Source organism: Dama dama, chromosome 9 (genome assembly GCF_033118175.1).
Source record: "Dama dama isolate Ldn47 chromosome 9, ASM3311817v1, whole genome shotgun sequence".
NCBI lineage: Eukaryota > Metazoa > Chordata > Mammalia > Artiodactyla > Cervidae > Dama > Dama dama.
The window spans coordinates 63,164,589-63,181,702 of NC_083689.1; the positions used below are offsets into that span (position 1 = coordinate 63,164,589).

Here is a 17,114-nt window from a genome sequence, read left to right on the forward strand (position 1 = left end):
TTTTTCCTTCACCTAGGTGAGAGATGGAGGTGGACTCCTGATTCTGAAATAGTTAGGATGACCAGACATAAAGGAGGAGGAAGGGTAGGTGTAAATTTCAAACTTCTGCAGTCCCTTTCCGTCTCCTGTTCTGGGGCTGCTTCATAAAACGTCTATGGTTAGGGGTTTTCAGGTGGAGTCAGAGGACAAAGGTGGATGGGCTGAGAAAGGTAGATGGGTGCAGGCTCAGAAGTTGTGATGCACAGGCTTAGTTGCTCCATGGCATATGGGATCTTCCCAGACCAGAGATTGAATCCATGTCTCCTACATTCACAGGTGAATTCTTTATCACTGAACCACCAGGAAAGCCCGACTATTTCCTTTAAATGATAGAGGAATACAAAATTAAGGAACAAGATTTTTTAACAGTACCTAGGTAGATATTTTTACCTTTTATCATTTTATCTATATTTCTGTTAATGATGACCACTTATTTGAGTGAAATCTTTTTGTTACATTTTATTTGTACTGGATTTTAGTTGTGGCATGTGGGATCTCGTTCCCTGACTAGAGATCAAACCCAGGTCCCCTGCACTGGGAGTGCAGAGTCTTAGCCACTGGACTACCAGGGAAGTCCCTTGAGTAGAAATTGTTACAACCTCAGGTTGAAGACACTCCAGGGGTTTGGGGACTCTGAGGGCAGCTTCTTCTGTTGCTATGGGTTTGAGATTCAACTAATTCCTTGTTAAGGGTCCTCACTTGTTCATCTCTGCCTTCCAGTTTAACCTGCAAAAAGTTAAAATGCTACTTTGTCCAAGCCTGGTGACATCTCCATTCCCTGGCTTCCCTGTTTCCCTGATAGATTTGCCACATAAAATACAGGATGCCCAATTACATTTGAATTTTACATAAACAATGAAAATTATACTAAGTTTACTAAGTATACTAAACTTATACTAAGTTTATCCCATGGAATACTTGGGACATACTTATATTAAAACTTTCATTATTTATCTGAAGTTCAAATTTAACTGAGCATCTTATATCCCGCGCGGCCCCGCTCCCCCCCACCCCCATTTTGGCAAGCATGTCCCCTGGCCTTTACTGAGTGTACAGAAAATAGCCTTCTCATCCTCTGCCCCTTATGGTTAGCCAAAAAGAGGTACAAAAAATCCACATGGGCTTTTCTTTTCCTAGGTGCAACTTTGTGCTTGATCAAGGCTGAGCTGGTTTCTACCAGCTCTCCCTGTTCCTCTCTCAGCCCCCAGGCCCTGCTATGCAAGGGAGGCCCTTATCCCAGTTTCATACCACAGCATTTTAAAAGATTTTTGGACATCAGGCATGAACCTCCCAAATGAGTCAGGTTCTGTGTTCTTACGAATCATTTCAAATACAGCACTTCAAGTGGAGTTCCCCCACGGGCTCCTGTCACTGGAAGGCACCATGTTCTAGTTCAGTGTTATCTGAAAGAAATGCAGTGTGAGCCTTGAATTTAATTTAAGACTTTTGAGTAGCTACATTAAAAAAACTAAAGCAGTGAAATTAATTTTAATGATATATCTCATTTAACCCAATATATCCAAAGTAATATTTCAACATATAATTAGTATAAAACTTATTCATAATGATAACCCTATATGCAAAACAGAAAAAGAGACACAGATGTACAGAACAGACTTTTGGACTCGGTGGGAGAAGGCGAGGGTGGGATTTTTCGACAGAACAGCATCAAAACATGTATATTATCTATAGTGAAACAGATCACCAGCCCAGGTTGGATGCATGAGACAAGTGCTCAGGCCTGGTGCACTGGGAAGACCCAGAGGAATCGGGTGGAGAGGGAGGTGGGAGGGGGGATCGGGATGGGGAATACATGTAATTCCATGGCTGATTCATGTCAATGTATGACAAAACCCACTTCAATATTGTAAAGTAATTAGCCTCCAACTAATAAAAATAAATGAAAAAAAAAAACTTATTCATGATACGTTCTACTTTTTCTTTTTTTTGGTACAAAGTCTTTGCAATCCAGTGTCGTTTACACTGACAGCACATCTTAATTGGGATTCTCCATATTTCATGTTCCCAGGAGTCATATATGGCTCATGGCTTATAGGTCAAGTGGTTTAGAGCAGGGGCTTTGGAATCTGACTTGCAAGGTTCTGTCACCCACATCTCATTCATGTCTCTGAGCTTCAGTTTCATGCCATCTGTATGAAAACAGTACCCATTTTGGTGCCAGCCATGACTATGGGTACCTAAATCAGTCCTGAATATTCATTGGAAGGACTGATGCTGAAGCTGAAACTCTACTTTGGCCATCTGATGCAAAGAACTGACTCATTTGAAAAGACCCTGATGCTGGGAAAGATTGAAGGCAGGAGGAAAAGGGGACAACAGAGGATGAGATGGTTGGATGGTATCTCCGACTTGATGGACATGAGTTTGAGTAAGCTCTAGGTGTTGGTGATGGACAGGGAAGCCTGGTGTGCTGCAGTGCATGGGGTCGCAGAGTCGGACACAACTGAGCGACTGAACTGAACATGAAATAGCCCTTTTTATTCTCATGACCTTGTTACTTATTGATTATTATTATTAGTGGACAACAGAGGATCTTGGTGTGCTACAAGCAGTCCATGGGGTCCCAAAGAGTTGGGCACAACTTAGTGACTGAACAACAACATTATCATCCCCATTTTATTGAAGAAAAACCCGAGATTCAGAAAGGTTAAGTAACTTTCCTAAGGTCAAACAGCTTGACCAGGCAGAGTCATGATTTGAGCAGCTCCTTCAGACAACATCCTGCCTCCCTTTCTCATTTCTCCAGCCAGAGGTATAGTGGCCTTTCGATACTGAGAGTAACTCTTAGCTGCTGTGACTTTCCAATCCGTGACTAAGGAGGACAAGAGGAGAAGAAATAAGTCTTTGGTGTCCCTGCATTCCTGCCTGTTGGACAGCTCTGCTCTCTGCTCTAGGAAGTTTGCTTTCCTCCACCTTCATTACTCCCTGTCTCAAGGGGGGCCTGGCATTTTACAGGTACAACACACAGCATCAGCTGGCTTTAGGCTTAGCTGGGCTTCCTGTGGTCTGTGACTTACTTGCCCTTTTGTGACTAATACGTTTCTCTTCACCCTCACCACTATCCCCTTAGATAGACAACCAAATAGTCTTACCTTTTTTTTTTTACATTTATTTATTTATTATTGGCTGCACTGGGTCTCTGTTGCTGTGTGGGCTTTCTCTAGTTGTAGAGAGTGGGGCCTACTCTCCAGTTGTTGTGCACAGGCTTCTCTTTGCCATGGTTTCACTTGTAGAGCACATGGGCTTCAGCTGTTGCAGCTCATGGGCTTAGTTGTCCCAGGACATGTGGGATCTTCTCAGACTAGGGATCACACCAATGTCCCCGGAATTGCAAGGCGGATTCTTATCCACTGGACCATCAGGGAAGTCCTGGAGTAGCCTTTTAATAGCTATTCCTCGTCCCATGTTTTACTTCTGATTTAGTCTCAACATAGTATAGCTCTAATAGACTTTATTTTTGTCAGCTTCTTAACTCTTATATGTGGTTCATTAGTTAGCTGTATACCACCTTAAGTAATCGTTGGTTCTAGGAATCATCTTTCACACTCTGTGAGTGAAGTGATGTCGCTCAGTCGTGTCCGACTCTTTGTGACCCCACAGACTGTAACCTATCAGGCTCCATCCATCCATGGGATTTTCCAGGCAAGAGTACTGGAGTGGGTTGCCATTTCCTTCTCCAGAGGATCTTCCCGACCCAGGGATTGAACCCGGGTCTACGCACATTGTAGGTAGACTTTATTTTTTTAGAGCACTTTTAGATTTACAGAAAAATTAAGTAGAAGGAATTCCCAGTGGTTAGGACTCTATTTTTCTTCTACATATATTTCTTGATTGATGGCATTAAAATTGATTTATAATATTCTTAATATATATTAATAGTTTCATGTGTACAACATTTCGTTTGATTTTATATATACTACAGTGTTCCCACAACTGAAAATTTAGTTTTTATTTGTCACCAAACAGTTGACCCCCTTTAACCATTTTTCCTGCCCCCAACTCCCCTTTCCTCCTACATTTATTAATTCTTATTCTATAAGCAAGAAATGTCCCTTCCATTCATTTTTTAAAGTTATTTTTAGTTTTCAAATTTTTAGGTATAGTTGATTTACAGTGTTATATGTTTTAATTGTACAGCATAGTGATTCACAATTTTTATTATTTATTTATTTTATTTATGGCTGTGTTTGATCATCATTGCTTTACGCAGGCCTTCTCCAGTTGAGGTGATGGGTGGCTACTCTCTAGTTATGCTCAGGCTTCTCACTGCAGTGGTTTCTCTTGTTGCGGAGCTTGGGCTCTAGGTGTGTGGGCTTCAGTAGTTGTGGCACCGGTTCATAATTTTTAAAGGTTATAGTTATAGACTTTTTATCATTATAAAATATTGGCTCTATTCCCTGTGCTGTACCCATTCGTTTCTTTATTCAACTTTTATACAAGTATAAATTCATGGATATTTGCTTTATTCCATAAATCAGAATCCAGTACTATTGTTATTCATTTTCTTGCTCAAATTTTATCAGCTTTGGCCATGGGGAGCTCTTTCAAGTTGATGCCTGTGTCCTTTCAACGTGTCTCTAACAATTTGTGAGCACTTTCTTGCTTTCTGACGCAACAAGGTGTCCTCAGCTCATCTTGTGTTTTCCCTGCCCCGTCCTTGCAGTCAGCTTTTCTCCTGGGAGACCTGGTTCCTAACTTTGGTGTGCTCATTGCTCCTGAGGGGTCATTGCTTCTAGGCCCTCTTAGCTGATATGTAGGAAATACGTGTTTATATACTAACACATGCATGTACACATATCTACATTTCTTTCTGTATCTATCCATCTATGTTGTTGTTTAGTTGCTAAGTCATGTCCAACTTTTTGTGACCCCATAGACTACAGCCTGCCAGGCTCCTCTGTCCATGGGATTTCCCAGGCAAGAATACTGGAGTGTGTTGCCATTTCCTTCTCCAGCAGATCTTCCCGACTCAGGGATCAAACCTGGATCTCCGGCAATGGCAGTTTGATTCTTTACCACTGAGCCACCAGGGAAGCCCATCTATATTTATATATTTAAAAAACATAAAACCATGAGATTCTACTAATACCTCCAATTCCAGTCCAGTATCTCAGGGTTCATTCTAATCTTTCCTCTTTTCTTATTTGCAGCATCTTTCTGTGACAGGTAGAAATGGTTGCCATTATCTACAGTGTGTTTACTTATTTGTTCGAAGTTAGTAGTCACTTAGAATATTTTTTTTTGGTTATGTTATATTTTAATTAGAATTACTAGCCTGTACCTTTGAGAAAAATAATTATGTTAATTTTTTCCTACACCCTTCAGTGTGGTTATGTTATTCATTTGTAGTAGAATTAGGTTCATTCCTTATTTTTTGTTTTCTATTTGAGGTTCCCCTTCCACATCCTGGTTGGTCTTAGCTGTATATTTATTTTGGGAGTATGTAAAATATTACCATGGTTCCAAGATCAGAGCTATATAAGAAGATATATTCAGTAAAGCATTGTTCCCTCTCATCCCTACTATCCTATCCCATTCCCCGTTCTTTCCATCCCATTCTGTCTCCTCAAGTAACTAATCTCATAAATTTCTGTTTTTTGTTTTTAAATATAGAATGTCACAACTTGGTATGTCATTCGTGTGCAGGGGACTGCCAGTCTTTCTTATATTGTTATAACTTTAGTGTAAGTGCTATTGAAATTGAGCATGGGCGTGATCCTTTTAAAACAAAAACTAGATCATTGTCGCTCCTGCTCAAAACCCTCCAGTTGCTTCCTGCCACCATTAGAATAAACCCGAACACCTTGCTATACCATACTTACTTACTTCAAGGCCCTACATAATCTGGCTTCAGTTTCCTGTTTATTTTCTCTACTTTGTGCCCTTGCTCACTGTGTTCCAGCCACACCTGCCTTCTTGTGTCACCTGCATGTCAAGCATTCACTTGCCTTAAGGCCTTTTGTATTTGTCCTTCCCTAAGCCTGGCACTGCTCTTCCCTCAGACTTTCCCAGGGATGGATTCTTTTGGACTGTGATAAACATCCACATCTTTATGGAGGTCTTTCCTAAATAGATCTCCTGTGTGTATGTGCTTAGTTGCTCAGTCATGTCTGACTCTTTGCGACCCCATGGACGGTAGCCTGCCAGTCTCCTCTATCCCATGGAATTTTCCAGGCGAGAATAAACTGGAGTGTGTTGCCATTTCCTACTCCAAGGGATCTTCTCAACCCAGGGATCGAACCCACATCTTTTGTGTCTCCTGCCTTGGCAGGCAGATTTCTTGACCACAGTGACACCTAACTTTTTATCTGGCTTTGTTTAAATCTGTGGTATTCACCACTACCTGGCATCAGTTCAGTTCATTCGCTCAGTCGTGTCCGACTCTTTGCGACCCCATGAACCGCAGCACTCCAGGCCTCCCTGTCCATCACCAACTCCCGGAGTTTACCCAAGCTCATGTCCATTGAGTCGGTGATGCCATCCAACAATCTCATCCTCTGTTGCCCCCTTCTCCTCCTGCCCTCAATCTTTCCCAGCATCAGGGTCTTTTCAAATGAGTCCACTCTTTGCATCAGGTGGCCAAAGTATTGGAGTTTCAGCTTCAACATCAGTCCTTCCAATGAGTATTCAGGACTTATCTCCTTTAGGATGGATTGGTTGGATCGCCTTGCATATGTAACATATAAATAAATATATTTATTTATTGTCTGTCTTCCCCACAAGAATATCAGCCCCATGAGGCAGGGTCATTATTTCATTCAAAGAACTTACAACAATCGCTTCTCGGCCTTTTGGCTAAGATCAAGTGTAGTATCTGTTCTTATCAGTTTAATATCTGATACGTCCTCTATCCGAGGACAATATATTAAATGGATTTTTGGAATTAGGAGTTGGAATGGGGGCTTGCTCCGTCCACTCCACACATCGACCTGGTGTTGCAGTACTTCCAGGAACGGTGCACCAAAAAAAAAAAAAAAAAAAAAAGAACTTACAAGAGTGCCTTATACACAGTCAATACATAAGTAGTTGGTAAGTTTTTGGGAAATGAAGTTTGTGTCAGGTGCTTTTTATGCATTTTTAAAATTAATCATCCCAGTGAACACTTGGAGGTGAGTACTATTTGTATTCCTGTCTATAGATGAAAATATGGAGGGTCAGAGGGACCAGATACTCACCCTAGACTGTACTACTGGGAAAAGGTTGGCTGGAGTTCTGGCCGTACTTCTCTCTGACTCCAAAGCCCACATTTGTGACTATCCATGCTGTCCTGTAGGGTGTCTTTGTAAACAGGGTTTGGAGTTGTACTTGCTACGCATGGTATTTATAAAGATATAATGTGAACGTGTTTTGTAAACTATAAAGCATTGTCCAAATGTGAGAATTTTCAATATTATTGCTGTAATTATAGATAGTGTTTATTAAGCACACACTTCATCATTCTGTCACTTAATCCTACAGCAGCCTTTTGAAAGTGAGATGAAAAAATGGGAACTGAGGAAGATGAGGTGACTTGCCCAAGGTTACAATGCTGGTTAAGCCAGACAGTCTTATGTCAGAGCTGAAGTGCTTAGCTGTGTCACTCACGGCCTCCCTGTTCTAAGCAAGAGGACATGCAGACATGCTTTTGAGAACTTGTTGCCTTTTCACTGTCAGGTAACGCATTTCTGGAATTCCAAGAGGAGTTGGAACAAGTCTATAAGGTGTACTGTGCCAGCTATGAACAGGCCTTGCTGCTGGTAGAGACCTACCAGAAGGAGCCAGAGCTGCAGCGGGAGATCCAGGGCATCATTGAGGCAGTGCTGTGAGTAGAATGATCCCTACGGATGCCAAGGTCAGGGGCTGTTAAAGTCTCACCCTCACTTGGGGCTGCTCACACTGTTTCAGGAGTGTCCTAGTCAGGCTAGGCTAGGCTATGCTGCAGAGACAAACAATCCCCAACTCTTTTAGTAGTTTCAACCAATGAGGTTTCCACCTTCCTTATGCTCCAATGTGGGTTAACTTGGGGCTTTTCCCAGTGTCATGCTCACTCTGGAACCCAAGCTCACCCCAGCCACTGTCTGGAACATGGCCGGTGACTTGGCAAAGAACAAAGAAGTCTGGAGGGTCTCACACTGGTTACTAAATGTTCCAGGCCAGAAGTAATATCCATTGCTTCTCATAATTTTCAGAGTCCAGAACTAATCACCTGACTTCATCCAGTACCAGGAGGCCAGGGCATGCCTTCCAGCCATGTGTTCAGAGGTAGAAAAGCAGAAACATTTGGTTAACAGCACTCGTGCCCAGCATAGGGAGGGCAGTGAGAAGGTGGGAACCATGTGCTGCAGCACATCTTATCCTTAACCCTTGTGCCCCCTGAAGCCTTCTTTTGAAGTAGCCATGTCCTAGCCCCTCCCAGCCTTCAAAAAAGCCTACTTTCATTTTCTTCTTGGATTCCTTTGATCCCTTCATGGATCTTACAAACTTAGGCTTTTGTAAGGGTCACTAAATACATTTCTACAGGAGTGAGGCAAGTAACAGAAATGAAGGGAGCAGGATGCCAGCTGTGAGACAAAAGGGAGTGATGGAGACTCTGGCAAATCAGAGCCAGCAGTCCCTGTATAGAGTGCAGCTGCAGCCCAGCCTCAGCTGATCACTGTTGTATCAAGTAGCTTTTGCTATAGCATATCACCCCAAATATAGTAGTTTAAAATATAAATCATCTCCAAAATTTAAAGCAAATATTTCTCAAGGTCACATTTATGCATGTTAGCAATTTAGCTGGACTCAGTAAATGATTTTTCTAGTCCTGGCTGGACTCCCTCACATGTCTGTGATCAACCATAGGTCAGCTTTTCTGATGTTGGCTGGACTTTCCTATGAACATGGGACATAGGAGCTGACTCAGCTCTGCCTTTTGAGATCTTGGCTTAGAATTAGCATGCTGTCCCAGACTCAGGAGGTGGGAAAATAGTCCGCACTTCTTGGTGGGAGAAGCTTCAAAGTCATATTCAAAGGGTATAGATATAGAGAGTAAAGTAATTGCAGCCGTTTTTTTGGTAAACCATCTACCTCAGTTGCTGTGTAGAAATATGATTCCACTGTGGCCAGATCCTCTGATCTTTCAAGAGAAACCAGAAGCTTTGATGTAAGTCTCCCCAGTGTTAAATATTGGCATCTAGTTCAGACATGTTAGAAGCACTGTGTGGGGGGCCCTAGTTGGCACAGAGACTGCTCTTTGTCACATCTTCTACACTCTGGTGTTTCCCAACTAGGCCAGACGTTTCTTATGGGCTTTGGTGCCAGGCAGCCTGGCAATGAATCGAGCTCTCTGCTCTTCATTCACCTTGGCAGGAGCCATTTAGTGTCTCAGAACCTAGTTTCCCTACATGTAGAGTGGGAGTAAAAGCAACAGCTCTTGGGGATGTAGTCTCATTGCATACAGGTAATACTCAGTAATTCCCAGCTCTGGTAGTTATCTTGGTTAGGAAGGGATTATGCTTCCCTGAGACCACACTGTGGTTCTCTGCTCCCTTTTTATAACAAATTTATTATCCTGAGTTACATTCTGAAAAAAATTCTCCTGCCCATATACATAATTGAAAAAAAATAAACATAATAGCTTAGCTATAATTAAAGGAGAAATAAAAGGAAAATAATTTCTAATAATGTAATATGTATTTCAGTATGCAAATGCTTGGGCACCACTACACTAGCAATCACATGTTTATAAGCAAAAAAGAGTCAGAAGCCATTCTGTACACAAAGTACAGAAAACCAAAAGAGCAGAGAATATGTGTACCCTGGAATGATACAAACTTGACTTCCTTGTGTATGATAAGAGAAAGAAGGAAATAACATAATTGAAGTAGGGATAATATTACATACTGGGAGGCAGAGAAAATGAGGAATGATGTTCTTACAGATGGCCTGTGTCGTATTTACAAAAGTTAGTATCATAGTAATTCCCAGTGTGAAGATATGTGACTGGATGGAGTCCAGGTGTCACAAAAATATCTCAGTTCTTGAAATTGCAGCCTGTTTCAAGGCATTCATTCAGTCTCTGAATGTTGAGAGGGGCATATGAAGCGTAGAACAATTCTCCATAATGCAAGACTGTCCTTGCAGGATATTCTGCTTCCCTGGGACCCTGTCCGCTAAATGCCTATAGCACCCCAGAGCCTGCAGGTTTTAAGACTGCCCTCAGTGGAATCCTCTGGTCTAATGTTGCAGCAGGAATGACATCCTTTCAGTCATCCCAATTTTACTCTGTGTATTTACAGGCAGACAGGAAATAGACTTCCTATGGGAAAGTATAGACATTGGATGGTGGGTGGATGGATGGATGGTGGGTGAATGAATTTTAAGGGGCTCCTACTATGTATGCTGCTCTAGAACAATTAATCACCTCCCTCCTGAAACAGTCATCCCGGCTTTCTGTGCTGAAGACCATGGGGCTCTTTCTGAGCCTGGCTGACTAGGATCACACCAGCTGGATATCCAGATAGGATAAATGGCACCATCTCATTAGATCTTTGTGATTCCAAAATATATGCTACCTCCCACTTTTTATTTGGGTGGGTGAGTTGGTGAGGTGTTTAGTTTATCTAGCTCTTAAGGCAGCGCTTCCCACCTGGCGGCCAGTGGAATCAGAGGCTTGTCCTTGCAGCCACAGGGAGCTTTGCCTTAGGGAGACCAGTCTAATGGCATGGCTTTCCGTGGGGAGGAGAGGTGGATCAGTCCAACACAAAGCACCTGCAGTTCCACAACAGCTTAGGCAGAGTGTTGGGAAGAGACACATAATCTGTTTTCCTTTATTGGCATTTTTTGTTTAAGTATGAAAGTAACATACTTATTGAAGAAGGGAAATTTCAAACAATACACAGATTATATAAAGTAAAAGTATAAGTCCATTCCCCCTTGGTTTCCTGTTTCCCATGCCTCCCCCTAGTAGTTAACATGTTCGATCCAAATTTGATTCTGTCTATTTACAGACAGGTAAGAAATAGACTTTCCATGGGAAAGTCTAGATGCTGGATGGATGGACGGATGGATAAATAGTAAGAATGAATGAATTAATGAATTTTTAAGGGACTCTTACTCTACATTCTAGGACTTGTTTTTTCACTTAACCATAGCCATGAATTATTTTACCATGTTCCTTTTTTTTTTTACCATGTTCTTTTTTAATGGCTACATAGGGTTCTTTTCCATAGTCAGCTCATCCGCTGTTGATGGATATTTGAGTTGTCTCCCAAATTTTACTGTCACAGAGTTCCTGAATAACTTCTACCTTTATCCATGCTCACTTGAGTTAATATTTCTGTGGGTAGATTTCTGTAGTAGGATTGAGGGAATTGTATATTTCACAAATTGCTAAATTACTCTCTAAAAAGATCCCACCAACTGATACTTCCACCAAGAGAATGTAAGAGGGCTGGTTTCCCCATATTCATCCAACTCTGAGTGAGTCTTTCAATTTTTTTTGGCCACACCATGTGGTATGCAGGATCTTATTTCTTCAGTCACGATTGCACCCATATCCCCTGCATTGGGAACACAGAGTCTTAACCACAAACTACCAGGGAAGTCCCAAGTCTTTTAATTAATTTTTATTGCCCATCTGATAGGCTACATAAAGAGTTTTCTCCAAATTACTTTAGAAAGGCTATAAAGAAAGAGGTTGCTATAATTCTGTAGTTCTTGATGATTGTGGAAAAGAGATGTAATCATCTCTTTGACGGCCCCCTGCCCTCTGTCATCTCTGATTTGTGAGGCAATAGTTGTCCCTATGAGGCAATTGTCGCTTCCCCATGAAAAGTAAGCCCAGAGGACAGGAGTTTTGCAAATACCTGACCACTGTTTCCACCTCTCCTGCCCACAGTCAGCCAGGCGCTAGGAAACCCTTGGTGAGAACAGATGGTCAGCACAGGCATATCCTGACAGATAGTTCCACCCCTGTGTTCCAACCTCCCGAAGTTAATGGGAGGGAGGGGGTAGTTTCCACCTGCTCTGTCTGTTCCAGGCCTTATGGCTGATCTTTCCTGGACATTTGGTCTGGAGGTTTTTTCCATAGGAAGAAGAGCAAGAGGCAAAGGTACTGTGAAGAGGAGGCCAGATAATAGTCATGAGAGGTATTTGTGAGTCTTCGTGGAGGACTTAGACATTGAGGTTTGAAACCCTCGTGTGTTTCTCAGAAGGTGGGTCTGAGGGCTACTGGTCATGATCAAAAAAGACTGTTGGAGCCTTGTCCCAGATACCATTGACTTGGGCACTCTTTCTGAAACTTCCAGACATCTTCAGGAAGGGGGCTAGAAATAATCATTTATGTATCAAATGATACATATGGAAGGGACCTTGACATTATTAGTTCTTGTGTTTTGTATTTTCCTTTTTCAAATTAAAATTTTCAAGCCCTAAAAAAAAAGAATTTCAAGCCCCATAGAAAAATAGAATAATGTAATGAACACACACACCCACCACCTGAAATGAGCAAGTATAAATACCTTCTGTTTGCTGCATCTAATTTTATACTAAGTAAAAGGAAATTACAGATACTATGAGTCTTTACCCTTAAATACTTTATATGCCTCTCTAATATTAAATTTCTATGATTACAAAAAATAAAAAGTTTGAGGGGGCTGTGCCCCAAGGCTTGTGAGATCTTAATTCCTCCACCGGGGATTAAATCTGGGCCTACAGCAGTGGAAGCTCTGAATCCTAACCATCAAACCACCAGGGATTTCCCAAGTTCCTGTGATTTTAAAAGTGCTTCTTTTTTGAAGCAGCTGGACCATTTTATTAAATGAAGTATCATGTGCATGTCCAGCAGATGGAGTTGTGCTTGAGACATACCCAAGTGGAGATCTCAGACAGGCTAGTTGACGGTGTGAGTCTGGAGCTCTGGGCAGAAGTAAGAAATGGAGATCTGGGTTTGCCGTGTGTTTAAAGCCATAGGACCAAAGGAGCTCAGGAAGAGAGTGAGTGGAGAGAGGAGGCCCTGGGGCACTCCAGCATTGGAGAGAAGCCAGCAGAGGAGGCCAGGAGAGTGGCCTGTGGGGTGAGAGAAGCAGGACAAAGGGCATCTCTGGGGCCAAAAGAAGAAAGTGTTTTGAGAAAGAGGGAATGGTCTGCTATGTCTGCTATTGAAAGACGGAGTAAGCTGAGGACAGAGAACTGACCTTTGGATTTAGTACATATGGGGAACTGAGGCCTAGAAAAAGGTAAAATGAGAACTAGCAGCACCCGATGAGGAAATTGAGGACCCCCAAAGGAGGGTGAATTGCCTGAGATCACACAGTGAGTTAAACAGCAGAGCTGCCACTAGAGCTCAGGCCCCATGGTGCCCCCAAGGGTGGACTTTGACCTACTTAACACCAGCCTTCTCCCTCAGGCCTCAAGCTGGACCTTCAGGCCTCAGTTTCTTGCTGGTAATTCCTCTGCAGAGGATTACCAAATACCCATTGCTGCTGCAGAAAATTCTGGAGAACACACTCCCTGATACCAGTGCCTACGCTGCCCTTCAGAGGGCTACCTCTGCCCTCCAGGATGTGGTCACCAACATCAATGAGTACAAGAGGCGCAAAGAAGTGGGTAAGGACTTGGGGCCTTTAGGCGATACATTAGTGAGAATGCTTCTAGTTAACAATAAACTCACCTCAAATTGGCTTCACCAGTAAAGGGAAGACAGTCACTTATGTAACCTACAAGTCCAGAGGTAACATGGGCTTTAAGTAAGATTTTCTGGGAGCTGGTGTCATTTCCCTATAATTCTCTTATCTCTGACCTTTACTATGTATCACTTGCCTCTTCAAACTGGCCTCCCTCATAACAGTAAGTGGTTATTGCTGTCCTAAGACTCACATCTGAACACCACACCTTCCAGGAGAACATGGACCCTTTTTCCACTTAGTTATAAACAGTAAATTGGAGCTTCATTCTAATAGGATTCATTTGAGTCATATGCTCACCCTGAACCAATTGCCATGGTTAGGGGAATACCATGAACTAACTGATTGGCTTAGGCCTGGGTTGTAAGCCTTTCTTTGAACCTGTCACTGTGATAGAGGAGTGGGGATCGTGTGAATTGGCTTATAACAGTCAGCAACCACTCCCTGAACTAAAGTAAAATCATTCTTATCCAAACCACATGGCTGCTATACTAAGGAGAAATGAATACTGGGAGGCAAAGAGTTGTGTATGTATCAGGGATGAGGGTAGGAGGAGAAAGTGGGGAGATTGCTGCCTGTCAAGTTGCTAATACAGAAAGATCTGCAGAGTGTCACAGTGTCCTAGGTAGAGGAAAAACTTACACAACTAAGACAGTATAGTAATGATAATTTAGCTAATGTTTACTAAGGGCTAGCTATGACTTGTTTTTTTCACTTATTATTTTGTTTGATCCTTATGATAGTCCTGAGGTTGGCACTGTTAGTCCCATTTCACAGTTGGGTAAAATGAGAGCTTAAGTCGTTTGCTCCATTTCCATCATCTTATGTGATCTCCCAGCAATCCTGGGAGGTGGTTGGCCTCATTTACAGAAGAGGAAACTGAGGCACAAGAAGTCAAGCTGGCATGAACCTCTTCAGTCAATGAGGACTCTGAGCCCTGTGTTTTACCTCCAAGATTTGCCATTCTAATGGGTGTGACCCTGATGTTTGAGAAGAGGGCCCAAGAGGTACCCAGCTGGGATGTTAGGGACTCTTACTTTCCTGGGTCAGCTCTGGTCCCTGTGCCCTCCTTTTCCTCTGTTGGTGCAGCCTCCAAGTATACCAAGGTGGAGCCGCTGAGTCTCCGGGAGCGACTGGCTCGCATCAACACACACACCCTCTCCAAGAAGACCACCCGGCTGAGCCAGCTGCTGAAGCAGGAGGCGGGGCTCGTTCCCAGGGTGAGCAACGGACTGGAGGAAGGGTTGCATGCCAGCCATCCCAAGTGGCAAGACGGTGTGGTGGTAAGGCGGAGTCTTAGACTGCTTTCAGAGATGAGGAGACTGGGACCAGGAAGGGGCAGAGTAGGCACCCTCACTTGATTCTTTTGTTTTAAGTTTGCTGGTTTTTTAAAGATTTTTTGTTGTGGACCATTTTTAAAGTCTTTGTTTGAATTTGTTTCAATATTGCTTCTGTGTTATGTCCTGGCATTTTGGCCACAAGGCATGTGGGATCTTAGCTTCCTGTTCAGTTCAGTTCATTCGCTCAGTTGTGTCCGACTCTTTGCAACTGCATGGACTGCAGCACACCAGGCCTCCCTGTCCATCACCAACTTCCAGAGTTTACTCAAACTCATGTCCATTGAGTCAGTGATGCTATCCAACCATCTCATCCTCTGTCATCTCCTTCTCCTCCTGCCTTCAATCTTTCCTAGCATCAGGGTCTTTTCAAATGTGTCAGTTCTTTGTATCAGGTGGCCAAAGTATTGGAGTTTCAGCTTCAGCATCAGTCCTTCCAGTGAATATTCAGGATTGATTTCCTTTCGGATGGACTGGTTGGATCTCCTTGCTGTCCAAGGGACTCTCAAGAGTCTTCTCCAACACTAAAGTTCAAAAGCATAAATTCTTCAGTGCTCAGCTTTCTTTATAGTCCAACTCTCACATCCCTACATGACTACTGGAAACACCATAGCTTTGACTAGATGGACCTTTGTTGGCAAAGTAAAGTTTCTGCTTTTTAATATGCTGTCTACGTTGGTCATAACTTTTCTTCCAAGGAATAAGTGTCTTTTAATTTCATGGCTGCAATCACCATCTGCAGTGATTTTGGAGCCCAAAAAATAAAGTCTGTCACTGTTTCCATTGTTTCCCCATCTATTTGCCATGAAGTGATGGGACCGGATGCCATGATCTTAGTTTTCTGAATGTGGAGTTTTAAGCCAACTTTTTCACTCTTCCTCTTTCACTTTCATCTAGAGGCTCTTTAGTTCTTCTTTGCTTTCTGCCATAAGGGTAGTGGCATCTGCATATCTGAGGTTATTGATATTTCTCCCGACAGTCTTGATTCCAACTTGTGCTTCATCCAGCCCAGTGTTTCTCATGATGTACTCTGCATATAAGTTAAATAAGCAGGGTGATAATATACAGCCTTGACATACTCCTTTCCCTATTTGGAACCAATCTTTTGTTCCATGTCTAGTTCTAACTGTTGCTTCTTTACCTGCATACAGATTTCTCAGGAGGCAGGTCAAGTATTCTGGTATTCCTTTCTCTTTAAGAATTTCCCACAGTTTGTTATGATCCACACAGTCAAAGGCTTTGGCGTAGTAAATAAAGCAGAAGTAGATGTTTTTCTGGAACTCTCTTGCTTTTTTGATGACCCAACGGATGTTGGCAATTTGATCTCTGGTTCCTCTGCCTTTTCTAAATCCAGCTTGAACATCTGGAAGTTCACGGTTCAAGTACTGTTGAAGCCTGGCTTGGAGAATTTTAGCATTACTTTGCTAGCATATGAGATGAGATTCTTTGGCATTGCCTTTCTTTGGGATTAAAATGAAAACTGGCCTTTTCCAGTCCTGTGGCCACTGCTGAGTTTTCCAAATTTGCTGACATATTGAGTGCAGCACTTTCACAGCATCATCTTTTAGGATTTGAAATAGCTCAGCTGGAATTCCACCACCTCTGCTAGCTTTGTTCGTAGTAATGCTTCTTAACCAGGAATCAAACCTGAATCTCCTGTGTCTCCTGCCCTGCAGGTGGATTCTTTACCTTTTAGTCACCAGCAAAGCCCCTGGATACAGATAGAACTTATGTCTGGGTCTGGGCAAGGAACCAGCCTTGAATAGCTACTAGTAGAAACTTAGGTTGAGTACTTACTCTGAACCAGGCATTAATGGTTCCACACGATGAAGTAAATGTTCATATTATCTCCATGTTGCAGATGAGGAAACAGGCTCCAAGAGGGCAAAACACTTGCCTAAGGTCACACAGACAGGAAGCAAGTGAACCAGAGCTCGTGTGTTTGATTCCATGGTCTGAATACAAAACCACTAAGCCGCACTTACTGCCTCTAACCATCCCACTCAGTTTGGGGACTGGAGGAATGGCTCTGATGCGCGGGTCTGTGGAAAGGTGTGTGTGTGGGTGGTTC

At 42.7% G+C, this 17,114-nt stretch overlaps 1 protein-coding gene and 1 non-coding gene across 2 annotated transcripts in view; both read left to right on the forward strand.

Moving 5' to 3' along the window:
• Positions 1-17,114, forward strand: part of ARHGEF37 (Rho guanine nucleotide exchange factor 37) — a 57,481-nt gene that overhangs the window by 21,818 nt on the left and 18,549 nt on the right. The window contains exons 4-6 of the mRNA XM_061151701.1: positions 7,714-7,861; positions 13,430-13,629; positions 14,796-14,926. Coding sequence (XP_061007684.1) covers positions 7,714-7,861; positions 13,430-13,629; positions 14,796-14,926 — 479 coding nt within the window. The remainder of the gene's footprint in view (positions 1-7,713; positions 7,862-13,429; positions 13,630-14,795; positions 14,927-17,114) is intronic.
• On the forward strand, positions 6,836-7,026 carry LOC133063050 (U2 spliceosomal RNA). The gene has a single exon (XR_009694356.1). It is a non-coding gene; the product is annotated as a U2 spliceosomal RNA (small nuclear RNA).